The following is a 26,416-nucleotide window of genomic DNA, read 5'->3' as shown; positions in this document are numbered from 1 at the left end:
CAGATTTGATCGCTCAGAGAAGCTCTGCGTACATTTCGCTCAAATGTAATTACGCACACAAAATTACACTGATAAAGTGGAAGTGACACTAATCTGCAGTTTCCTTCTAAGTTCAGGGTAAAGAGTAAGATTTGTTTTAATTGATTTTGGCATACATTCATCAAGTAGGTTCAGAGGAAAAATAGCTCAAGGTTTAAAGTTCTGAGAGCAATACATCTAAACAACCAGCCAAATCTGTCATGTCATAATATAGTGTTTGACATAACAGATATATGAGCCTATCAAATAAAGATGTAGGACTCAAATATTTAATTTGCTAATATAACTCGGTGGAGCTCTTTTGAATGTTAAAGCAGCATCATACATCTTATATCATACATAACAACTAAACATATAAGAATAATGGTTGTGTGCCATCCAGAATTCAATTAATAAAAAAACTAGTAATTATATATTATATTATGTTATATTATATTATATTATATTAACTGTTCTTATACACACATACAGATATGGAACAGTTCAAGAAACATTTTATGAAATTAATTATCAATATTAGTTGTGTTTAATATTACCTGCATTTTATTTAATAAATTCACTTTAATTCTTATGGACCATAATAGATCAATGCTTCATTTCCCAGGATGCATTAATTCAGTCCAAATTAAAAATGAATGAATAAATAAATAAGTAAATACAATTATTTATTTATTTAGAAAATAGACTATTTATTTTGGATTTATAGCAAATTTAATTTTTATGAATTTTCATGGACCGTAATGGATCAGTGCTTAATTTCCCAGAATGCACTAATTTAGTACAAATTTTCTTTAAATAATAATAGAAATTAATTAATTTTCAAGAAGTATCTATTTTGTATTTATTGCAGATAAATTAACTTACTTAATAATAAGTAAGTTAATTAATAAAACGTTCATTTTTATGGACCATAATGGATCAATGCTTATTTTCCAGAATGCACTAATTTAGTCCAAACTTTCTAAATAATAATAATTATTTAAAAGCTATTTAAAAAAGAATAAAAATAATAACAATAATAATTAATTATTTTTTTAAAGTCTATTCATTTTGTATTTACTGCTGATAAATTAATTTTTATGGATCATAATGGATCAATGCTTTATTTTCCAGAATGCATTCATTTTGTCAAAATTTTCTTTAAAAAAACTAATATTACTACTAATAATAATAATAAAAAAAATTGTCTATTTATTTTGTATTTATTGCAGTGATTTATTTATAAATTAATAAATTCATAAATTCTTCATAAAAATGAAGTATGTGTTCTTACAGTATTGCACTGTAGTGTAGAGATATATGGGTGTGTGAGATTTATCATACACATTTTTGTGTTGAGCTATTAAAATTGCTCTGTTATGTGTCAATTGCAATTCAATATAAATTCATAAAAGAGAACTGTTTTTAAATGCATAGTTTTGACCCTGATATAACATTCAAAAGAGGTTGTAATTCAAAAGTTAAAGTTACTTGAGAAAATAATCTGCGTATTGTAGCTTTTATTTGCTTGAGATTTCAAGAACATTCGAATATGAATGCCATCTGTGGTACAAGGTCTGTATATCTTAATTGAGACATCTGACAGATTGCGCTGTGGTATGCAGAATATAAAACAGCCGTTGAGCATGTCTTAAGTGATCTTAGAGGAGTTCTAACAGTCACGACCTCAAACTAACTGAAAACAAATTGAAATGACTGATCGGCTGAAACAATACATTTGATCCGCATCATTTGGAGAGAAACAGAAAAGCACACAACTGCTTCAGAAACATCGCATGCTCGCAATTATCTTTGTCGTCTTTCAGAGATTTTGTCTTCTCTGTTGCTAGGAGACCGACTCAGGGACGTACACCTGTGTCGCATCCAGTTCCACTGGTGAGACGAGTTGGAGTGGGACCGTGACAGTGAAAGGTAACGCACAAGCATTCTTCTCAGTAACACAGACTTTGAAAAGGCTGACACTTCAAGAAACACGTTGTACTGATGATTTTAATGTGCACTCAAACGTCCTTGGACAAGAATGCACCCTTGACGCATTCACATTTGACTCTGTTTCTTGTGTTTAGCGACTGGAACGTCCTCCGTCCCGCGGGTCTCGCAGTCCCTGCAGCTGCCTGGTCCTCCTCAGAAGCCTGTGGTGACAGATGTGACCTCAAATAGCGTCACTCTCACTTGGCAGCCCAACCCACATGAGGGCGGAGCTGCTGTCACTTCCTACATCATCGAGGCTTTCAGGTTTATATCTCCATTAAGACTAAACTACTGGTTGAATCACTTTTCACCTTTTTCTTTCAGGTAAAGTGTTGATAACACTTTACAATAAGGTCCCACTCATTAAATTAGTAAGTCAGCATTTGCGACTTAAGACTACTGTGTGCGACTATGAACAAATATTTAGGAGCACCATGTGCGACTGACCCGATCAGCATATTTGTGTTTGCGCTGAGGGGAGCTTCAAAGGTTTCTATGTGTTTTTGCAACACTGAGTAATGTATCACAGACATATCTCACAAATCCTTTCATAAACGAAGTGTAGACAGAGTGTAAAAATAAGAGATTCACTGTGCAGCTTCGTTGATTATAATGGAACTTTGTGAGATTGCAATGAACTAAGATGAGTGACAGCTTTTAATGATTTTTAAGGCAGTTGTAAATGAGATATTGATTTAATACAACAGTTCAATTGATTTTGCTCTATTTCGTTGTCAGAAATAGTTACAAGTCACAACTGCTACGCATCTCTATTCAAACACAGCGGTGTTTCGTTTATGAATGAACGTGCGTTTTTAAACAAATCTAGTGAGTCAATGATTTAATTTCCCATTCATAAAGACAGTCACTTGTTTTATTCCTGAATGAATCAGCCGTTCGATCAAATCAAATGAATGAATGATTCAGTAATTAAATCAGTGACTTGCCACTTACCTACTGGCAGTTTTAGTTTCATTTTTCAAGTATCTTTTAAGTTATTTAAATCATTTAATATTTCTATATTCAAAATGTTATATTTAAAACATTAATCTCAACATGAATTTATGAATTTGATTGCACTCATGCCACCTCTGAGCCTCATTAAACATGAAAATGCACCTACAAGCCATTTTTGTGTTCCTCTGTGGTAACAATTTTTTAGTGATGCTTTCATTTGATGGGTAACTTATTCTTATTCTTGTTCTTATTATGTTGTTAGAAATTTGAAAAATCTTATATATATATATATATATATATATATATATTTAAAAATTGACATAAAAGATGACATATTTTTAATAAAGTTAGAAAAATGCCATTACAAAGGTAAAAACAAAATTTCCCTGTAAATTACCTCGTAATGGGATTTTTTGAATATTGATTAGAAGGTGCTCCTATTTTTTTTAAATTCGGAGCACAAGTGCTCCTAAAAAGAAAGGTAAGCATAGAGCCCTTTTAAAGAGCAGGTCATATGGTTTTTTAAAGTGTCCTAATATTGTGTTGGAGTCCCCTACAACAGGTTTTAATGTGTCTAAGGTCAGAAAACATCTCAGAATTCTCAGAATATATATTTAAAGGGGTCATCAGATGCCCATTTTCCACAAGTTGATATGATTCTTTAGGGTCTTAATAAAAAGTCTATAATATACTTTGGCTAAAAATTCTCAATGGTTGTGTAAAACAACACCCTTTTACCTTGCCAAAATCAACTTTGGAAGGTCGAGGCTGCTTTAAATGCCAATTAGCTCTGCTCGCCCCGCCCCTCTCTTCTCTCTGTGGAGTGACGAGCCTGTTTACTTTAGCCGCATTTAGCCGCTAAACTTGTTAATTAGGAAAGGCGATTGCAAAGATTAATAAAAAAAACCTTATACTCACTTCTGCTGTAAGTGAAGCTGGATCATGAATGATTTGTGCGAACGTAGACTAATATATGTAGATTTGGGAGGTGCATTCCCTTCACAAACAAACATAATCTATTGCATATTCAGTGGCTCAGATGTCAGGAGTAAATGACAACCGACAACCACTACCTTCATTATTACATCCAGCAATACAACACCTCAATCGCTCAATCGTAGATATTCTTGTCTAACTGTCATCCCTGCTCCGGCATCGAAACAAAGAGGTTGGACTGTTACAGCTGATCTGAGATAAAACGCTCATGTCAATCAATCAACTATCGTGGGAGCGGCCTCTGAGAATGGCTCGATTTGAAAAAGGGAATATTAATTTTACAGATTAATAAAAAACCACTGCATGGATTTTTATCATTATAGGGTAGATGTGTACATACACTGCCAACACATATTAATGTTCAAACAACATGTAAAAGTGAACTTAGCATCCAATGACCCCTTTAATATTAGAGTGATTTGTCAATGATCTTGACACAATTTGTTCAAAGCAAGTTTGGAGCAAACCTCTCCTTTCCATAAGCCTACTCTTATTGGTCATCTTCCTAAGTCTGTTGTGATTGGTACAGAGAAGAGTACTTGAGCAAGTTAGCGAGCGCTACCACTGACAAAGCATGCACCATTACATAAAACAATAATATAGTGCTCCAATCTGTTCTTAAAATAATGACATAAGAAACACTTTGTTTAACACTTACGCAGGTGAACTGACTTCACAAAACAATAATGGTGGATACATTACATATATAATGTGACTGAAGAAGCAAAACCAAAATATTGTCACCTTTGAATTTTTTTCAAAATTGAGTTATTCACATGTTCTTATTCTGTGACTACTTATTTACATTATGTGATGTTTCTTTTATAAGCTGTGTACAATTTGGGCCTCGTTTTAGAAAACAAAAATGTTTTATCTACAGAAGTCTACGGAACGCAGACATTTTGAAGCTCAATATCTCAAAAGTGCTCAGAATGCAGATAGAACCTTATCATTTTAAGGTGACACTATGTCTACTGTAATGTCTGAAGAACATCTTAACTTTTTAATTAGAATGCATAACAGCTATCACAGGCGCACCAGCCTAACTAACTTGCTCGTCTCTCTCTCCCGGGTCTTTTACTCTCTGCATTAAGCTTATAAACAGCAAAATAAACAGCAATGATTATAAAGTTTGTGAGCTACACTACATTCTTTATTATTAAACTAAGTAATTAGAACAACGACAGTCTACATTAATCAACACATTCTTATGGGTTCACAGCAAACTATCAGAACTGTTTCAGTAAGACAGTAATATCTGGAAACCTAAAGCTGCACAGGTATACATCACATATTAGGACAAAAAACTTTATATTTTAAGCACTCAATTGAAAATGTACACATAACGTATCAATCGTACTTACAAGTTGTGGTTCGGAGACGCTTGTTGGTCCAAATCTTTAGGTAGGTAAAGTACGAACTTGTTGATGGAAAAACATTTAATGAATCCCGTGTTGAACTTGCCAAGATTAGAGAAGCAGTCCTCTGTAAAATGACGAGCACACAAAAAAGGTTTGAAAAAATGAATTTGAACTATACTGATTCTTCACATTATCAACTTTCGGCAATAAAAACAAAACAAACTTGCTTTCACAGGGCAGAACACAACGTCTTCTCAACATGATGTAAACACACTAACTAGTGGAAGTGTTTGTGGGCAGGTCAGACTGTTTGTATTTCGTGGGCAGGCGGGGATTATGCTAATATGTTACCCAGTGACCTAGATCAGTAACAGACAGAAGATTGGAAAATATGACGATTCGTTAAGGTGATTCAGAATCGACTCTTTCTTTTGAGAGACGATATCTTTATCATGCACTTTTTTGATTAACAACTTTGCACACTGTTTTCATTTAAACATAGCTATATTACAAACTGCAAAAGAGATATTTTTCAAAAACCTATGTAGCCTGCTTTTTAACAATGTCCTTACTACCCTTCTGGGCCTTGAACATGTCAGTTGCATTGATGTGTTCCAAAGTTGAACGAAGGTCAAAGGTTAGAATTTTCATTTTTTGGAGAACTATTCTTTAATGGGCTCACATTTTGTATGAATATGTGTGTCATTCGAGCTGTTATTTTACCTGAATCAGACTTTTGAGGTGGCACTACTTTTCTAGTTGGATAAACATCTGGATATGTAATTTCTATGTGTTTTTCCACAGCGTAAACAACCTTTTCTGGTATCTTTATGCGCATCATGAGAAAGTTACAAGGTTTACTCCAGTGCAAGGCTTTGCCCTGTGGACTTTTATTGTAATGCATTACTATACACACTTTCAGTGTCAGAAATCCAATTTTCCATTAAGAGGCAATATTGGCCCCCTGGATTTGATGTTCAGGAGCATTTTTTTTCGCCTTTATGGGGTTGTGTTTATTTCTAACCATATAAAATCACTCTGTGTCATCTTTTTATATCTTTTATAATTGGGTGTTAGGGTGTCACCAATGAAACAAAATCAATATTTGCTCATATTTTCTGTCATATTGTGTATAACTAGGCTTAGAATAAAATATTAAGAACTATATCAGATGTCACAAGCGAGAAAAACAGCGTTTCTCAGTGGGATTTTTTTCGCCTAAGCCACTTTTAATTTCTGACCATGTATGCATTACACATGATTTGTGCTTGTGTTTACAAACTGAGGGCCAAGTTTTGTGGTAATCAAAAGCCTGTCACGGATGCTGTCGATACAGCTTAACTTGTATTGAGCCTGGAGCGTCCGTCTACTGCAAAGTTTGCACTTTATCTCAAATTGGGAAATGCATTCAGTCAGTTCCTGCATGGATTTAAAGTCTGCTGCACTGCTACATATTAAAAAGAAATATGTGAGGAAGGGGTTCTACACCCTCTCCAGTGGCCTGATGGGTAGAGCGGATGGCAGACGTTCTCATTATAGTGCCGGTTTTGTTGGAGACGTCATTCAGAGTGTCAGAGCGGATGGAAGTTTTGTGGTAAAGTGAGAGTGAAGCGTTGCTCTCTTGCAGGCTGGATGTTCCCTGGGGCTGCAGTTAGAATTCAGCAGAACTTGTCCCTCTGGGCTCTGTGGAGGTCAGATGAACAGAAGGCTCTATTATTGTCCCGCCAGGAGAGCAGCAGGGAGGGTGATGCAGGGAGGCCGAGAGTAGAGGCCAAGTCGTTATTTAGCTCTGCTCTGACACCTTGTTAAGAAGACGCTCGGATTTATAGTGCAGCTCGCTCTGTTGAGAGGTCACGGTCGTGCGCACAGTCCGAGAAGTCGACTGGGCAGACCTTATGTGCTCACGGTGCATGGAGCCGAGGCCAGATCCTCTCCATTGTCCTTCACACCCTGCTCCGTGCTCATTTTTACTCATTAACAAAGGCCAATGTGTCCAATTCAGCATGCTAGTGAAGCTTTTTTATTCACGTAAGGCATTAGAGTCTGTTGGGGAGTAACAAACTTGCTACAAAGTTAACTACATTTTTCATTTGCATGACAGTAGTGCAGCTGCTTTTAAAAACCTGCAGGTTTTCTAGTAACGTGCTATTTTTTCGACAGGTATATTATTATATTCTGCACACAGCTTTACAACTGAGTAAGATGAGGGAATAAACAAACAGGCTCTACTAGAATGTCTCCATCTCTCAAATAGAGTTGGGAAGTCAGATTCATTTAGAGAGTCAGATGATTCATTTTAATGAACTGGTTCAAAGACAGTTTGAATTATTACATGGTTAAAGGATTAGTTCACTCCAGAATTTAAATTTCCTGATAATTTACTCACTCCATTGTCATTCAAGATGTTTGTGTCTTTCTTTCTTCACTCTAAAAGAAATTAAAGTTTTTGAGGAAAACCTTCCCGGATTTTTCTCAATGTAGTGGACTTCAATGGGGATCAGTGGGTTGATGGTCCAAATTGCAGGTTCAAAGGGCTCTACAAGATCCCAGCCGAGGAATAAGGGTCTTATTAATCAAAACAATTGGTCATTTTCTAAAAAAAAATACAAATTTATATACTATTTAACCACAAATGCTTATTAGTGTTGGGCGATATCCTCAATTTTTATATCGTCCTATCATCAGCCTGTGAGATCGCTGATACATGATATTATCGTGCTAATTTATTTAATTATTTCTGAAGCGCCCCAGGAGCAGCTCTCTGCACTGCATCCCTAAAGTTAGGCGCCTAGTCTATTTTTGATGGATAATAATAAGGTTACACTTTATTTTGATAGTCCACTTTAGACATTCTACTAATTATAAGTAACTTTGCAACTACATGTCAAGTGATGTACGTAATGTGTGAAGCTGTAGACGCACATCGCAGAGCTAGTACAAGACAAGCATTTGTGGTTAAAAAGTATGTAATTTTTTATTTTATTTATTTATCTTTTAGAAAATGACCATTCGTTTCACTAGATAAAGACCCTTATTCCGTGGCTGGGATTGCATAGAGTTCTTTGAAGCTGCATTGAAACTCCAATTTGGACCTTCAACCCGTTGATCCCTGGAACCTTCAATCTTGGAATGTTTTCCTCAAAAACCTTCATTTCTTTTTGACTGAAGAAACACATGCACATTTTGACAAAACAGTTGTGCTTCTTGATATTTTTCGTGGAAACTGTTTTTTCACAATTCTTCTCAGAAGAACAGCATTTATTTGAGATAGAAATCTTTTCTAACATAATAAATGTCATTACTGTGTTTTTGAGCAATTAAATGTGTCCTTGCTGAATAAAAAAATTAATTTCTTTAAGAAAAATCTTACTGACCTCAAGCCACCACCACATGTACTGTATATCTAATACAGATCCCTTATATTCCTTCAGTGTCTTTGTTAGTAGCTTGTAGCTGACTACTCTTTCTAAAGAGCAGCTTTAATTTATTTTAAATTATGAGTAGCTTGTGACTTGACAAGCTACAGTTTCAAAGTAGCTTCCCCAACACAGAACAGAATTACTAATATAACAATTATTTGAATATTCAAATGCGTATCCTCTGTTGTATAATTGAACCCTGTCATAATCCAAAAATGCGTCTTTTCATGTGTATGGATGAGCATTGCACTACATTTTTCTGATGGTTAACAGATGTTATTAGGCAGAAAGCACAGCAATTCACAGCCTTGAGTGATTTTCGTTCTTTTATAAAAAGGCATCAGTAGTTAAATGTTAAATAATTACATTTGTGACCCTGCACCACAAAGCCAGTTTTAAGTAGCACTTAAGTAGCAATAGACTAAAATACACTGTATGGGTTAAAATTATCGATTTTTCTTTTATGCCAAAAATCATCAGGATATTAAGTAAAGATCATGTTCCATGAAGATATTTTGTACATCTCCTACCATAAATATATCAAATGTCATTCATTTTGATTGTAATGCCGGAGATGTTTTTTGTGAATTAGTGCAGTGGTAATTTCCTGTGCTTTATTCCAGTCAATCAGTGGGCAGCACATGGCAGACCGTAGCTGATCTCGTGAGGCTGGAGAAGCACACAGTGTCTGGGCTTTACCCCAACACCGTGTACCTTTTTATCATCCGAGCGGTCAACTCCTATGGGCTGAGTGACCCCAGCCCCATCTCAGAGCCAGTCCGAACACAAGGTGAGTGTAGTTTCTGGTGTAGTGTATGTGAAGGCTGTTTTATGGTTTGCGTACATCTGCATCATTTTTTGTGTATATATTTTCAGATGATCCAGAAAGTCAGGGAAAAGAGCAGGCACATGTGCAGATGGATTTAGGAGGGGTTAAAGTTCATCTGCAGACTCCCAAAGTCTTAAGCCCTACAAGCGTTCAAGTCACATGGACTGTGAGTATATGACTTGATGTACAGTACATACATACAGATGCACTTTGATTAGGTAAGTAAATGATACCATATGTATGTGTTGATATTATTTCAGCTTGACCGGCACCCTCGCTATATTGAAGGCTACAGGCTGTATTACAGGCCTGTGGGGAGTGTGTGGATGATCCAGGACATAAAAGCAGGACCCCTACACACTGCTGTCCTAACAGAGCTACATAAAGGAAAAGAATACGAGTTCAAAATGAGACCGTATTACAATGAGTTCCAGGGGATTGACAGTGAAATAGCTGTGGTTCGCACTCCTGATGAAGGCAAGACTTATTTTGATATTCAGCTGGAGTCTTTAGCTTTTAGTTCGCATGACTTTCATTTTACCCTCAAACTTTTGCTGTAATGTTAATGTTTTGACATTTGCCCATCATATTTCTGCTTTTAGTGCTGAGCGGCCCTCCTCAGGGAGTCAGCGTGGTGCAGTTAAGTAACAGTTCAACCGTGCGAGTGTCCTGGCAGCCTCCTCCCCCTGATGTGCCAGAAGAGCTCATACTAGAGTACAGGGTGAGACCGGTGAAGCCTTTTGGTGGCGAGCCTCTTAGTGACTGCTAGGTAAAATAGTAATGGATGAAGTCTGTTTCTGCGTCGTACAGGTGTGGTGTGTAGGAAACGAGTCTCAGCAGATGATCAACAGGAGTGTGGATGGGGATACGCTGTGGGTGCTGATGGACGGGCTGTTGCCCGAGTCAATGTATCGCGTGCAGGTCGCAGCAGTGACGAGTGCAGGAGTGGGCGCTTATAGCCAACCTGTGTTCATCTTCCTGAGTGAGTACTACCATCGTTTCCACCCAGGAACATCTTAAACTAGTAGCTGTATTTTGGAACATGATAGCTGGTTTCTAGCTGGTCTAAGGTGGTCAACAAACCAGTCACCGATGGTCATACTAGCTTAGAATGGCCATTCAATGAGTGGATTCAAGTAATAACCAGTTTCAAGCAGCTAATAACCATCTTAACCAGGTAATGGGCAGATTACACCAGCTGAAAACCGGTGGTAACCAGCTAATAACCAGCTGTGACCAATAGCTGTTTTGGCCAGCTAATGACTGGCTTGGTCCAACTAATAACCAGTTTAGACCTGCTAATAACTATCTTTGCCAGCTATTAACATGCTTAATCCAACTTAAACTGGCTAATAACCATCTTGACCAGCTAACAGCCAGATTGAACCAGTTAAAAACCAGCAGTGTTCAGTTAGTAACCAGCTTGGACCAACAACCATCTTGACCAAGTAATGTCTGGCTTGTAAATAATAACCTGAAAAAAAAGTTTAGACCTGTTAATAACCATAATAATATTAATAATCTGCTTGGACAAGCTAATGACCATCTCTGCTAGCTAATGACCAGATTGAATCAGCAAAAAAACAGCTTTGATTAGCTAATAACCTGTTTGGATCATTTAACGAACAGTTTGACCAACTTGTTGACTAACTAATAACTAGTTTAGACCTGTTAATAATTATTTTGGCAAGCTACTTACCTGCTTGGACAAGCCGTTAACCATCTTTGCTATCTATTGAAATGCTTTATCCAGCTAATAACTAGTTTGGACAACCTAATACCTGTCTTGGCCAGCTAATAGTCAAGATAAAGATATTGAACAATCAGTTAGCCTTCTTGGACCAGCTTGTCGGTTTAATGCTCAGCTTGTTCCAGCTAAAAACCATCAGTGACTAGCTAATAACCAATTGATAACCATATTAGACATGCTAATAAGCATTTTGGCTAAGTAATAACCTGCTGGGATAAGCTAATAACCATCTTCACTGGCTATTTACAGGCTTGACCCAGGTTATAACCAGGTGGGACCAGATAATAACCATCTTGGCTAACTAATGACCATCTTATACTATACTATACTATACTAGCTTATAACCTGCTTGGATAACTTAATGAACAGTTTGCTAATGACCGGCTAATGACTAGCCTGATCTAACTAATAACCAGTTTAGACCTGCAAATATCAATTTTAACCAACTAATAACCATCTTGGACAGCTAATAGCCAGCTGAACAACTGACTAGTCTTCTTGGACCATCTTGTCCAGTTAATGATTGGCTTGTTCCAGCAAATAACCAGCTTGGACTAATAACTATCTTGGCCAGGTAATGACTGGCTTGAGCCAACTAATAACCAGTTTAGACCTCCTAATAATCATTGTGGCTAGCTAATGACAAGCCAAAAGCCAAATGCTTGATCTAGCTAATAACTAGTTTTGAATATCTAATAACCATCTTGGTCAGCTAATGGCCAGATTGAACCAACTGAAAACTAGCAGTGACCAGCTAATAACCAGCTTGGACTAATAACCAGTTTAGACCTGCTAATAACCACTATGGTTAGCTAATAACCTTCTTGAACAAGCCAAAAACCAAATGATTGGTCTAGCTAATAACTAGTTTGACTATCTAATACCCATCTTGCCCAGCTAACAGCCAAATTGAACCAGTTAAAAAACAGCAGTGACAAGCTTGGACCAATGACCATCTTGGCCAGCTAATGATTTGGCCTGATCCAACTAATAACCAGTTTGAACCTGCTAATAACTATTTTGGTAGTTAATAACCTGCTTGGACAAGCTAATGACCATCTTCACCAGCACTGACAGGCTTGACCCAGCTTATAACTGACGTGGACCTGCTAATAAGCCAAAAACAAAATGCTTGATCAAGGTAATGACTAGTTTTGACTATCTCATAACCAATTTGGCCAGCAATTGGCCAGACTGAAAGGAGAAGTCCACTTCCAGGAACAACAATTTACAAATAATTTACCCACCCCCTTTTCATCCAAGATGTTCATGTCTTTCTGTCTTCAGTTGTGAAGAAATTATGGTTTTTGAGGAAAACATTTCAGTATCTTTCACCATATAATGGACTTCACTGGTGCCCCGATTTTGAACTTCCAAAATGCAGTTTAAATGCAGCTTCAAAGGGCTTTAAACAATCCCAGCAGAGGAAGAAGGGTCTTATCTAGCGAAACAATCTGTTTTTTCTTTCGGAAAATAAAAATTTGTATACTTTTTAAGCACACAACGCTACACACTATTGAATCACGTCGAAAGGTCATGCAGAACTACAAACCCAGTGTTTACAAAGTGAACGCACAAGTCAAATGCTGTTTACAAACAAAAAAGTTTTAACGATGTCAGGCAATTCTGAAGTTGCAGGAGAAAATGAGATGGAGTTTTTCGCCATACTCTACTTTTTTGAGCTGGAGTACACAGATGATAAGACCCTTCTTCCTCGGCTGGGATTGTTTTAAAGCTGAATTTAAACTGCATTTTGGTTCAAAATCGGGGCACCAATGAAGTCCATTATATGGAGAAAAATCCTGAAATGCTTTCCTCAAAAAACATAATTTCTTTACGACTGAAGACAGAAAGACATGAACATCTTGGATGACAAGGCAAGGGGGTGAGTAAATTATTTGTAAATTGTTGTTCTGGAAGTGGAGTTCTCCTTGAACAAGCAGTAATCTTCTTGGACCAGCTTGTCCAGCTAATAACCAGCTTTTAATCCTGCTATCATGTTTTGTGCTGTCCAAAACACAGCTGCCAGTTTAAGCTAGATTTGTCCAGCAGGTTTATAAAAAATATATTTACCACACACCTCTGATGGTGACATTTATCCCACCTGACAGATTCTTATCTCAGCATTTCCTCGTATTTTATGTTAAGGAATCGAAAATGTTAAGGAATCGAAAATGATAGGGATTTTCATGCTGTGTGTCAGTTGAAGATAGATGATGGGGGGAAATATATTTTGATAAAATGTTTCCTGTTTAAGACAAGAAGCATTTACTCTTCTGTCTCTTTTCCGTTTTCACATAATCGCTCTTATTCACGTTTTTCAATTTCCTCCTTGTATCTTCTATCAGAAGTAGCAATAGATCAGTCCTTGTCAGTGGTGAAGGATGATAGTGTCAGCCTATCCGAGCAGATCACAGGGGTGGTCCGTCAGCCAGCCTTCATTGCCGGGATTGGTGTATCATCCTGGATGGTTCTAATGGGTTTTAGCGCCTGGATCTACTGCAGACACAGGAGGAGGAAAGAACTTGGACACTATACAACTTCCTTTGCATATACGCCTGCAGGTAACCTTCTGTACCATACTAGCACAAAACTAACAATGTGTGCTTCCAAATTATGTTTTCAAAGAAGCTTTTGGAATGATGTCTTTATCATTTTTTTTTTTTTTTAGTTGCACTCTCTCGTGGTGATGGGTCGGATCTTATAAATGGAAGGTCTGTATCATGGGAGACTTTAAAGTTACCCAGAGTAGAACATGGAAAGTGGTCAGGAAAAAAGAAAATAAAAAATAAACATTAAAATAAGTATTATTAATTAATTGAAATAAAAATTATTAATAAATGTAACGTTTCTATCTTTAATTCAAAATAATTTATTTTAAATTAAATAATTTAATTTCTTTTACAGGCCATGTTTGCTAGAGTCACACTTGGGTAACTACCCCTGGCTGGCTGAGTCGTGGCCTGCCAACAACTTCTCTCGAAATGGAAAAGACTCGGTCAACTGCTGTGCAGGCAGACTTGATTCCACAGATCAATACTACAACAGTAAGATCTCTGTCATGGGCGTTCCCCTACATTATAGTACTGTCACACTTACAAATCAAATCTTCTATACCTCATTAATCTGTTTTCCAGCTTCAGGATTATCGAATTATCTGAACCAGAATGGGAAGTATAGCCCGGCCTCTAATGAAGGCGCCATATACTGTACCATTAACCCAGCCGATGCAGATGGGCATGACGTGTGCAGCCTGTACTCTCAGGGTCCTGACCCGTACACCAGCACTCCAGTCCTCTCCAAAACTGACCTCTACAGCATGGAGCAGGACCTGGACCAGTGGAGCCTTCAGTCCAGCCACAGTGGAGCAGAATATGCAAAACTTCAGTACCCAAGAGGTGAAAATGGTAGGAGTGACATTGATTTCAATCATAAGGGTTAAGGGATTGTCCTTTAGGTATTAGGCAGGAATTATGCAGACAGATTGGATCAACAACAAATGCTGATGTCAGTTTTATTCAGAGGGACTTGAGTTTAGCCTTGTGACTGTTTCATGCTGTTTTACAGCCAACCTGATGATGCAAAAGCCTCTAGGGCAAACCTCTTCACCCACTTGGTCTGACGTGCTGTCCCTACATTCAGCACAAAACAAGGAGCTTCAAAACACAGCCAAAAGACACAGGTAATAACCATCACCATACTAAACGTCACTCAAACGTCAAGTAAATGTCAAATAACTATGGGACCATGTTAAAATGCCATAAAATCATAGTACATATCCAAAAAAAACATGGTACCATGTTAAAAGAACATGGTACTTGTTTAAAAACAAACGTTAATACCATGGTCTTAAACTGTGATACAATTAAAAAAACATAATAATACTATGGTAAATGTTCACAAACCATGGTACCATGTCAAATGACCAAGGTACTTGTTCAAAAAGCCATTTTAATACCACAATCCAAGCTCTTGGTACCGTGTCAAAAATGGTACATACTGCATGCTCAAACGATTGTACTACACATGCATGTCTAAATTGTGGTTTAATTAAAAACATGCTAATACCATGGTAAATGTCATATAACCATAGTACCGTGTTAAAATACCATGGTAATATCATAGTACAAATCTAAAAACCATGGTACCAAGTCAAAAGAACATGGTAAAAATAAAAAAAATAAAAATAAAAACATTATAATACCACAGTGAATGTCCAAAAAGTGTGGCACAATTAAAAAGAAAACATGCTAATACCACGGTAAATGTCCAACAACCATGGTATCAAGTCATGATTAATACCAAGTCATGGTTAATACCATAGTGAATGTCTAAAAACTGTGATATAATAAAAAAAAACATGCTAATGCCATAGTAAATGTCAAATATGTTAATGTTAATGTTAAAAATGTTAATACCATGGTGTATGTCCAAAAACTGTGGTAGAATTTAAAAAATATGCTAATTACATGGTAAATGTCAAATAACCATGGTACTATGTTAAAATATCATGGTAATATCATGGTACCATGTTAAAAGACCATGGTATGTGTTCAAAACCCCATGTTAGTATGATGGTACATGTCTGAAATGAAAGTTCAAAAACTGTGGTAATACCATGTTACTTTTGATATTTTTGTTGGAGTCTGTCAGTGGTACTGTGGTACAATTGAAAAAAAACATGATAATACCACAGTAAAAGTCCAGTACAGTAATGATTTCATGTGATAAATACCATGATGAATGTCCAAAAATTGTGGTACAATTTAAAAAACATGCTAATACAATGATAAATGTCCAACAACAATGGTCCCATGTCAGAAGAACATGATACTTGTTTAAAAAGCCATGTTAATACCATGGTGCATGTCCAAAAACTGTAGAACAATTTAAAAAATGCTAATTTAATTTTAAATGTCAAATAATTATAATATCATGTTGAAATACCATAGTAATATCATGGTACCATGCTAAAAGGCCATGGTGTCTGTTCAAAAACCTATGTTAATATGTCTGTACATGTCCAAAATCAAATGATATGACCATGGTCCAAAAACTGTGGTAATACCATGTTACTTTTGATATTTTTGTTAGAGTCTGTCAGTGGTGCTGTGGTACAGTTAAAAAAACATTACGATACCCTGTACCCCAGATATGGCGTAAATGTCCAAAAACGATGATTCCATATGTTAAAACTGTTGTTGGTGATAAAACTGTGGTATAATTGAAAAACATGCTAATAGCATGGTAAATGTCAAATAACCATGATATTATGTTAAAATACCATGCTAATATCAAAGTACATATTTAAAAACCATGCTACCATGTCAAAAAAACATGGTACTTGTTCAAAATCCAATGTTAATACCATGGAAAATGTTCAAAACCTATGATACCATGTGATAAAACTATTGTTATACCATGGTGAATGTCCAAAAATTGTAGTAAAATTAAAATAAAAAACATGCTAATACCATAGTTAATCTTCAGCAACCATGGTACCATGTCAGAAAACCATGGTACTTTTTTAAAAAGTTATGTTAATACCTTGATGCATGTCCAAAAACTGGTGTTAAATGTCAAATAACCATGGTAGCATGCTGAAATACCATGGTACTATTGTGGTACCATATTAAAAGACCATGATATTTGTTCAAAATGTTAATATGATGGTACATGTTCAAAATCAAATGGTACAACCATGGTACAAAGTCCAAAAACTGTGGTAATACCATTTTACTTTTTGATATTTTTGTTTGATCTGTCAGTGATACTTTGGTACAATTAAAAAAATATATATAAAAAAAAACATAATAATACCACAGTAATTGTCCAAAAAGTATGATACCATGTGATAAAACCATTGTAATACCACAGTGAATGTCCAAAAAATTGTGGTACAATTTAGAAAACATGCTAATACCATGGTAAATGTCCAAGAACCATGGTACCATGTCACAAGAATATGGTACTTGTTCAAAATGCCATGTTAATACCATGGAGCGTGTCCAAAAACTGTGCTACAAAAACACGCTAATTCAATGTAAAATGTCAAATAACCATGGTAGCATGTTAAAATACCATAGTAGTATCATGGTACCATGTTAAAAGACCATGGTATTTGTTCAAAATCCCACGTTATTTTTTATGGTGGTTCATGTCCAAAATCAAATAATACGACCATAGTACAAGTCCAAAAACTGGTAATATAATGTCACTTTCTGTTATTTTTTGTTAGAATCTGCCAATTTCCAGAAGATTTCATGAACTTATAAACGTGCTTTTCAGTAGCTGTCATCTGTCTTTTTTCTTTTAAGTTCAGACACTATTGGATATTATTCTCCTTCTCAGAAAAGTGACCCAATGTGGAACCTGTGCAACATGGTAAAATGTAGTCTGGGTGATAAATTGAGGTCTTATCTAAACGTATTTGATGTTTCAGCTCAAAGTGACAGGGGCTAATGATGTTAGCGCTTAGAGCCAAGCCGTCTTGGCTGTTTGAGACGGGGCCGAGAGGCAGGTCACCAGACGCGGCTTCTCGGAATGAACCTGTAAGAATAGCCACGGCTTGGAATGAAGCGGAACTACACGTATCAACCTTTGTCCTCAGTGCTTTCTTCCTTTCACATCATATTTTTATCATCACCCTCCATGTATGAAACTGCTTTGACAAATTTTTGATAAGCTTTTTTACAGTGCTGTCTTTTGTACCCACATTGGATTCTCTTTTATATTCTTTTTTTTAGTTTTTTCAAAGGACCACAGTCTGGTTTTGTTTACCACAGTCTTTTATCGTTTAATGAAATCGCTGGTAGATGCATCAGGGGTCCAGAGTCTTTTGATATGTGTTCATTTTATGTGCTTGCATGAAGGGTTTTTTGTTGTTGTTGTTCTTGCTTTGTTTTAAACCTGGTTTGTGTTTTAGTAGTGTGTTGAGATTTTAGGTTTAACTGGACTCCTAATCTGTTTATGTCCCAATAGCCCTGAAGAGGATGAAGAGTGGTGTCCTCCTCTGCCTGAACGATCTTATCTGATTGAGGGTCTGGAGGATGCAGCTACTCTGCCTTTGAGAGCAGAGGAAACCAACAGGGCCACGACCTATAGCCTGCAATCCACAGCAACTCTCACACCCTCCCCCAGTGAGGAGCAGTACCCTCCGAATCTGCACCATCCAGACGTGCTGCCACGGTAAAACACACACACATACGCATCAGCGCTCGACATTAAAGAGATAATTCATCCAAAAAATGAAAACTGCCAAAAAATGAAATGATTTACTCACCCTCAAGCCATCCTAGGCATATATGACTTTCTTCTTTCAGACGAATACAACCAGAGTTATATTAAAAAATGTCCTGACTCTTCCAAGCTTTATAATGGCAGTGAATGGCTGTTGGCTGTTTGAAGTCTAATAAAGTACATCCATCCATCATAAAAAGTATTCCTCATGGCTCCTGGGGGTTAATAAATGCTTTCTGAAGCGAATCAATGCGTTTGTGTAAGAAAAATATCCATATTTATAACTTTATAAACTGCAATTCACACAACAGTTAGGAAGATCTTCATTAACCCCAAGGAGCCTTGTGGAGTACTTTTTATGATGAATGGATACGCTTTTTTTGGGCTTCAAAATCTCAACAGCCATTCACTGCAGTTATAAAACTTGCAAGAGCCAGGACATTTTTGAATATAATTCGGATTGTATTTGTCTGAAAGAAGCAAGTCATGTACACCTAGAATGGCTTGAGGGTAAGTAAACCATGGGGTAATTTTCATTTTCCATAAATGTGGCCCAGATGATTTGTGGACTATATTACACGCCTTCTGATGTGATATTACAGTGTTTTTTTCTTGCAGAACAAACTAAAGTTTTTGTTGTTATTCAAGTCATCCAACCATATTTGATTTGACAGTTCAACAAGCAAGCATAAATAAATAAATAAATAATAAAAGAAAGTAAATTGGCCATTTTTGTAAATAATTTGGGTAAAAAAATGGCAAAACCCCTTAATTTTTATGCAAATAAGCATTTTCTTTTTTTAAATAATGCATTTGTTTCAAAAATAATACCTAAAACATTCAGATTTAGATCTATGGTAAATTACCCTACAAACATACACCTGCTCAGCAACCACTTTGTTGCCACCACAGCCGTTTGTGAGGAACTACACTGTTTGGTAGAAGAATACTGTATTTATTAATATCATCACACTTTATTTGCTCTGTTTTATTTTGTAAAACCTTACTATGTATATGGAATAACCATTTTATAAAAGCAATAAGCACCATGAAGCCGTGGTTTACAGTGAATTTATAACATCTAAGGGGGTTTTAGGCACTCTGCTTTGCGTTGTTCTTCTTATTGTGCTTTTTGGGGCTCATTGCTTTAATATTGTATCTAAATCTTGTAGTTACAGTTGTGATATGACTGTTTTTATGTGTGTATAAAAGTAATAAATAAAAGTAAATAAATGCTGTTTTTTAACTTTACATTTTAAAATATATTTAAAAAAAAACCAACTGTAAAAATTACTATATTACCGTTTTACTATATTTTTGTTTATATAAATGCGGCCTTGAAGACCATATATATATATATATATATCTTCTTATATGTGTATATATATATATATATATATACATATACATTTTTTTTTTAATGTTGAATGTAGTCAGGGTTGCCAGGTTTTTACAACAAGACTCACCCAATTGCTACTCAAAACTAGCCCAAATGCAGCCCAGTGGCGTTTCAAGGGGGGGTCTCCTGGTCAAAATCGCATTCTGGGGGATAAAGTACACGCTTTTTTGGTGGGATTCCCTGGGTAAAATTAGCATTCCAAGGTCTAAATATCACGTTATTGGAGTCCCTTCAACCGGCGGACATTAAAAATGACCCGCGGCAACAGTGTTAAAGTAGCCCAATTCCGCGTGGACTTGGCAACACTGAATGTAGCATATATAATCTACGTCTATTTATAATTTATCTTTTAAAAATAAATTCAGTAACACTTTACAACAAGGTTCATTAGATAAAATTAGTTAACAACATTAGTTAAAGGGGACGTTGGATGCAAAGTTCACTTTTACATGTTGTTTGAACATTAATGTTGGCAGTGTATGTACAAATCTACCCTATAATGATAAAAATCCATGCAGTGTTTTTTAAATAATCTGTAAAAATAATATTCCCTTTTTCAAATCGAGCCATTCTCAGATGCCTAGTTGATTGACATGAGCGTCTTACCTCAGACCCTCCCTAAATCAGCTGTAACAGTCTGACCTTCATTGTTCCGATGCCGGAGCAGGGATGTAAGTTAGACAAGAATATCTCCAATTGAGCGATTGAGGTGTTTTGCTGCTGGATGTAATAATGAACATAGTGGTCGTCATTTACTCCCGACATCTGAGCCGCTGAAGATGCAGTAGATTACGTTTGTTTGTGAAGGGAATGCGCCTCCCGATCTACATATATCCGTCTATGTTTGCGCAAATCATTCGTGATCCAGTTTCACCTACAGCAGAAGTGAGTGTAAGGGTTTTTTATGAATCTCTGCAATCACTTTTCCTAATAACGTGCTAGTTAGCAAGTTTCGCGACTAAACACGCTAAATGCGGCTAAAGTAAACAAGATCGTCACTCCACAGAGAGTAGAGAGGGGTGGGGCAAGCAGAGCTCATTTGCATTTAAAGGCGCAGTCTCTCAGAATGGGTTGATTTTTGCAGAGCTCATTTTGACAAGGTAAAAAGGGTGTTGTTTTACACTGCCATTGAGAATTTTAAACCAAAGTACATTATAGACTTTTCATTAAGAACCTAAAGAATCATATCAGCTTGGGCATCCGATGACCCCTTTAACATGAACAGCATTTATTAATCTTAGTTAATGTTAATTTCTGCATTTAATACTGCATTATTTAAAAAGTTGTGTTTGTTAACATTAGTTAATGCACTGTAAATGAACATGAACAAACAATGACTGGATTTTTAACTAACATTAACAGAGATTAATAAAAAATGTAAAAATGTATTGTTCATTGTTCGTTCATGTTAGTTAATACATTAACTAATGTTAACAAATGACACCTTATTGTAAAGTGTTACACTTTTTTTTATTAAAACTGATTTTACTCTGTTCTTGCCATGACAATAGCTTTAGAATCTAACAAGCCCTAAAAGAAAAACTTAATCGTTAATGTGTTTATTCAACAGGAAAACACAGTGTGCACACAACACACAGTTTGCTCTTTCCAACCCAAAGCTGTTAACCAAGACAGAGTCTCTTAATGGCAGCGTTCCCAACCACAGCGGTCCTTGGAGAGACATTGCTGAAATGGAGGAGCTGTTCTCCAACAACACAGGCACAAGTAGGCCCTTCACCACTGGAAAAATAACTGTTTTTATTACATGCTGATGATTATGTAAGGCGTACATAATCTTTGTTTACTTTAATCTGCACTGCTATTAGGAGAACATACATCATTCACGTCCTCAATTCAGAAGCCCAGGCCTAAGAAGAAATCTCAGAAGGATGGCCTTGCGAGACGTGAAGTGTTGAAACCAGGGAGTAAGACCACGCACACTTAATAAATTGTTGACTGAAGTAATTAAAGCAGTTGTTCTTCTGTAATAATGGAGTGTATAGATAATCGTTTACACTCTGGGTTTGTGCATTTCTGCAGACCTGCCTCCTCCACCTGAGCCCCCTCCGGGAACGGAGGACCCACTCAAGCACCTGACAGACAAACCGGATAACGGTGGGAGCGGGACGCCCCCACAGCACAGAGAGAGAAGACCAGACCGCAGAACAGCTGCACAGTGGAGCACAGAAGGTCAGACTTTAGGGAGAGCAAAAAACTGTACCAAACTACTAGCTAGAAGTGATTAAATGTATCACTAACAGTACTAAAAATTATACCCAAACACCTTAGCAATCGCAAAAAAATGGTAAAACTCCTATAAAACTAAATGGCCAGTTTTATGTAAATATTAAGCATTTAAAAAATGTATTTGTATAAAACAGTACTTAAAATATATTTAGATTATGAAATGTAAATCTAAATGTGTCTTCTAAATTATCTATTTAAATCTAAATGTTAAATCTAAAAAATAAATAGAAATGTTACATGTATATCTAAAAGAATTGAATTGTTAAAAAAATTATCGAGTTACAAAAACTGCTAAATATGGGAATTTGACTGAAAACAGACAAAAGACAATAACATATTTATTTACATAATTTTTGCATACATTTTCTATTTAAATGTAAATGTTAAAACTTAAATATAAAAAGAATAAAAAGAAATGTACATGTATACGTTAATTGATTTTTTAAAAAATAAAACAAATTGCAAAAAAAAAAAACGGTTAAATATGGTGATTTTTATGCAAAAGCTTTTTTTTTTTAATTATGCATATGTGTAAAGACAATACCTAAAATGTTTAATTGTATAATTTTTGTGTCTAAATTTTCTGTTTAAATCTAAATGTTACATTTTAAATATAAAAAATAAATAGAAATGTTTCATCCACAATAAAAATGTTAAATGAATTTTTAAAAATAAATAGGTTATAAAAAATGGAAAATAAATACAATTTTTATGCAAAAGCTTTTTTTTTTATTCTGCATTTGTGTATGTAATTTTGCATCTAAATTTTCAATTTAAACGGTGAATCTTAAATATAACAAATAAATATAAATGTTGTACACAAAATCTAAAAATATGTGTTAACTGATTTTTGTAAAAAATAAATCGGGTTACAAAAAAACTGCTAAATATTGCAGTTTTTATGGAAAAAGCTTTTTCTTTTTAATTGTGCATTTGTAATTAAATTTAAATCTAAATATTAAATCTTAAATATGAAATATAAATAGAAGTGCTACATGTATATCTAACATATAAATGTTAAATTAATTTTTAAAAATAAATCAGGTTATAAAAATGGTAAATAAATACCATTTTTATGCAAAAGCTTTTTTTTTATTCTTCATTTGTGTATGTAATTTTGCATCTAACTTTTCTATTTAAATCTAAATGTTAAATCTTAAATATAACAAATAAATATAAATGTTGTACACAAAATCTATACGTGTTAAATCTAAAACATAAATGTTACATATAATATTAAACATTATTGTTATAAATAAATTTTGTAATGTTATGAATAAATTAAAATACATAAATATAACTATATATCAGTGTAGTAGAATATGGGGGCAGTTTTTAAAAAATGAAACAGGTTGCAAAAAATATAGCTGGTTTTATGCAGTTTTTAAACATTATGTATTTGTGTAAAAACAATACCCAAAACATTTAGATTTAGGTTTGATGTTTATTTTGATACTAAATCTTCTATTTAAATCTAAATGTAAATCTTAAATATAAAAACTCATAAATAGTATATATATATATAATATATAAAAATTAAACCCAAATGTAAAACTAAATTATAAGTGTTAAATATAAAAACTCATAAATAGTATATATATATAATATATAAAAATTAAACCCAAATGTAAAACTAAATTATAAGTGTTAAATATAAAAACTAAATATTGCTGTTATAAAAATAAACATTCAATATGAATGTAAATCTTTGCATCTATATACATGCAAATATAAACATTTAGAAAACATGCAAATTAACATCTCTGGGCTGTTATGACTTTGGCAACATCTTATATTCTTCATAAAATATAAAAATATAGTTCTTTGTGTTGAATTTTTTGTTTCTCTCTGTATACTTGACTGTTGTATATTTCACTGCACAGATGAAGATTTAATCCAGTATTTCAAAGCAAACCTGCTGTCCAGCGGTCAGATGTCCAGTCACTGTTCCCTTTCCAGAAGCTCTGCCTCGCAATCCTCCGCAACCTCGCGTTCCTTGGGGGCGGGAAGGAGGAGAAATGAGGTTAGATGAGTTAGTGTGGGACTGTGTATCTTGTCTGCTCGCACATGTTCTGAATAAGTTCATTAGTCACTCGCCACGCGTGGGGCCTTGGAGCATTGCAGTAAATTAACAATCGATAAGCTCCAGGACACTGAGCGTGCAGAGCTGGAAGCACACTAAATGAATCAGGCAAATGATTACATTTCCACTTTTTTAAAGAACTGTTGTCTCATGTGGTCTCCATGCTATTGATATTCCAATGAATATTAAAAACACAACTAATATGTTTGCTGGTTAGAGCTAGGTGGAAAATTACTGCATGTTTCTACTGCTTTAATGTGTCAGAACTACATTGCTTGGCAACAGAATGATTTTATGTAATTTTAAGCTTGTTTGTTTTCAGAACATGATATGAGGAGAAGAAGCTGTCCTGTTGTTCACCACTCTACATGCAACATTCGCCATGCAGTGTATATGCCTTCACGCTCTGGTCCTTTTTTCGTTTGTCATTTTTGTCTAGGTTTTTTTAGGAAAGTTTTTTAAATGATCCATTGTTGTCCTACCTCTGTATGTATATATTTTTACAACGTTTTTGTGTCAGGAAAGAGGCATGCTGGAAGGTGTGCGACTTTATTATTTATTATTATTTATTGTATTTATTCGGTTAAAAAGAAAATCAAATGTTTAGAAAAAAAAAACAATGTCAGAAAATTTTAGATGAACATGATGTTTGAATGTATCTGGCGCATACATGTATGCCTCAATGTCTACATGTAATAAAAAGGTGTTTCAACATTTTTGTGACAAATATAGCAGATATTATCAGGCACAGTTTATGTGAACAAACCATCCAATGATACATTAGTAAGCCTATAGAATACCAAATGTTTCTTGTTGTAAATCCTCACTAGGACTGTTTTCTTACTATCCTGTGCTCACTAAAAAGTTTTTCTTTTCTCCTCGAGAATGATTCACAGCATTTCATACTGTTTTCCACGAATGCATCAATCATAAGCAGTTTTCCATGGTCGGGTTGCATACAAAATACAATAAAACTCATGTTCTAAGACTTTTTACAGTACTTTTACTGCTATTTCTTCTTGCATTATTTTCTCAATAACAGTGCACTTGTGTATGCAAAGGCGTGGGGTTTTTTCTTTAGAAAACTTTACTTCACAACATTCCAAAGCATATTGTATTTTTTACTGCACTGCGTTTCATATTAAATATAATTTAATACGTAATTACATTAGGAATCTATTACTTTATTTTACTCGAGTAATTCCAAGATTTACTTGAGTACAAGAAAGTACTACATTTCTAATGTTCTTAAGCATTAAAGGTAAAACAAACAACTTTTATTTATGAAATGTAGTGCAATAAAACGTATGATACGTTTTGGAATGTAGTGAAGTTTTTTAAAGAAAAAAAAACACTCTGATAAACTACAGATACTTTTTTGATTTACTTAAGTAAAGTAAAAATACCACTGTCCGTCTCTGTGTGTATGAATAATGAAAACGCATCATGCACATCACCTTCGTGCGCTCATGAGACTGTCTACATTAATCCGGATACATTTAAAAACGGTGTTTTCGTTTTAAAACGCTCTCCGTCCACATTTTCATGCGTTTTCTAAAAGTTTCTCATCCACACTGAAATGTGTAAAACCGCACTGAGATGATACAGACGGAACAGACATATTAAGTTTGTATTGATGCAGTTCTTCTGACATAATTTTATTTACGAACATATCTTATCATTTACTCCAGTTCCAGGTCGCGCTCACTCTCCATTATAAGTTTGATCTAAAACGCAACTGTCCTCATGTTTTGCGGCAGCTCAGCAAATGTGAGTAAATTTTCTGTCATCTTTGTAGGACTGTATTATACACGACGCGTCATCACTGGCCACATTGAGCGTAAACAATGCCACTGAGCCAACGAAACTCGCATATTTTGCTGATTAATGTTGTCGAAATGGTCAGTTATTGTCATGTTTTGGTACTAATCGGTTGGACCGGGAAGAACATCTGTAGTACTATAGACTGTTTAAAGTTATAACAAATCAAGGAGTGCCACAAAAAACTGTCTGAGGAACAAAAAGCGTTTGTGGTTGACCAAACCAGGATTTCCAGGGCAAGAATCTTGACAACATTGGAGTTTGTTATCATTTCCAGTGAGGTAGGTGAAGTTTTTGGCTAATAT

At 35.2% G+C, this 26,416-nt stretch overlaps 1 protein-coding gene across 1 annotated transcript in view; it reads left to right on the top strand.

Moving 5' to 3' along the window:
• The window catches only part of zgc:77784 (uncharacterized protein LOC402947 homolog), an 82,801-nt gene extending 57,523 nt beyond the window's left edge, over positions 1-25,278 (top strand). Inside the window, exons 10-27 of the mRNA XM_051129124.1 lie at positions 1,869-1,950; positions 2,106-2,274; positions 9,367-9,533; positions 9,620-9,738; positions 9,833-10,049; positions 10,175-10,293; positions 10,383-10,554; positions 13,671-13,886; positions 13,994-14,036; positions 14,230-14,369; positions 14,460-14,729; positions 14,890-15,004; positions 18,304-18,510; positions 21,531-21,685; positions 21,787-21,885; positions 22,001-22,150; positions 24,091-24,230; positions 24,613-25,278. Coding sequence (XP_050985081.1) covers positions 1,869-1,950; positions 2,106-2,274; positions 9,367-9,533; positions 9,620-9,738; positions 9,833-10,049; positions 10,175-10,293; positions 10,383-10,554; positions 13,671-13,886; positions 13,994-14,036; positions 14,230-14,369; positions 14,460-14,729; positions 14,890-15,004; positions 18,304-18,510; positions 21,531-21,685; positions 21,787-21,885; positions 22,001-22,150; positions 24,091-24,230; positions 24,613-24,624 — 2,592 coding nt within the window. The 3' untranslated portion in view covers positions 24,625-25,278. The remainder of the gene's footprint in view (positions 1-1,868; positions 1,951-2,105; positions 2,275-9,366; positions 9,534-9,619; positions 9,739-9,832; positions 10,050-10,174; positions 10,294-10,382; positions 10,555-13,670; positions 13,887-13,993; positions 14,037-14,229; positions 14,370-14,459; positions 14,730-14,889; positions 15,005-18,303; positions 18,511-21,530; positions 21,686-21,786; positions 21,886-22,000; positions 22,151-24,090; positions 24,231-24,612) is intronic.
• The last annotated feature ends 1,138 nt before the right edge of the window (positions 25,279-26,416 follow it).

The sequence above is a fragment of the Labeo rohita genome, chromosome 15 (genome assembly GCF_022985175.1).
Source record: "Labeo rohita strain BAU-BD-2019 chromosome 15, IGBB_LRoh.1.0, whole genome shotgun sequence".
NCBI lineage: Eukaryota > Metazoa > Chordata > Actinopteri > Cypriniformes > Cyprinidae > Labeo > Labeo rohita.
The sequence above is the reverse complement of the archived record's forward strand: the minus strand, read 5'-3'. Positions and strand labels throughout refer to the sequence as shown.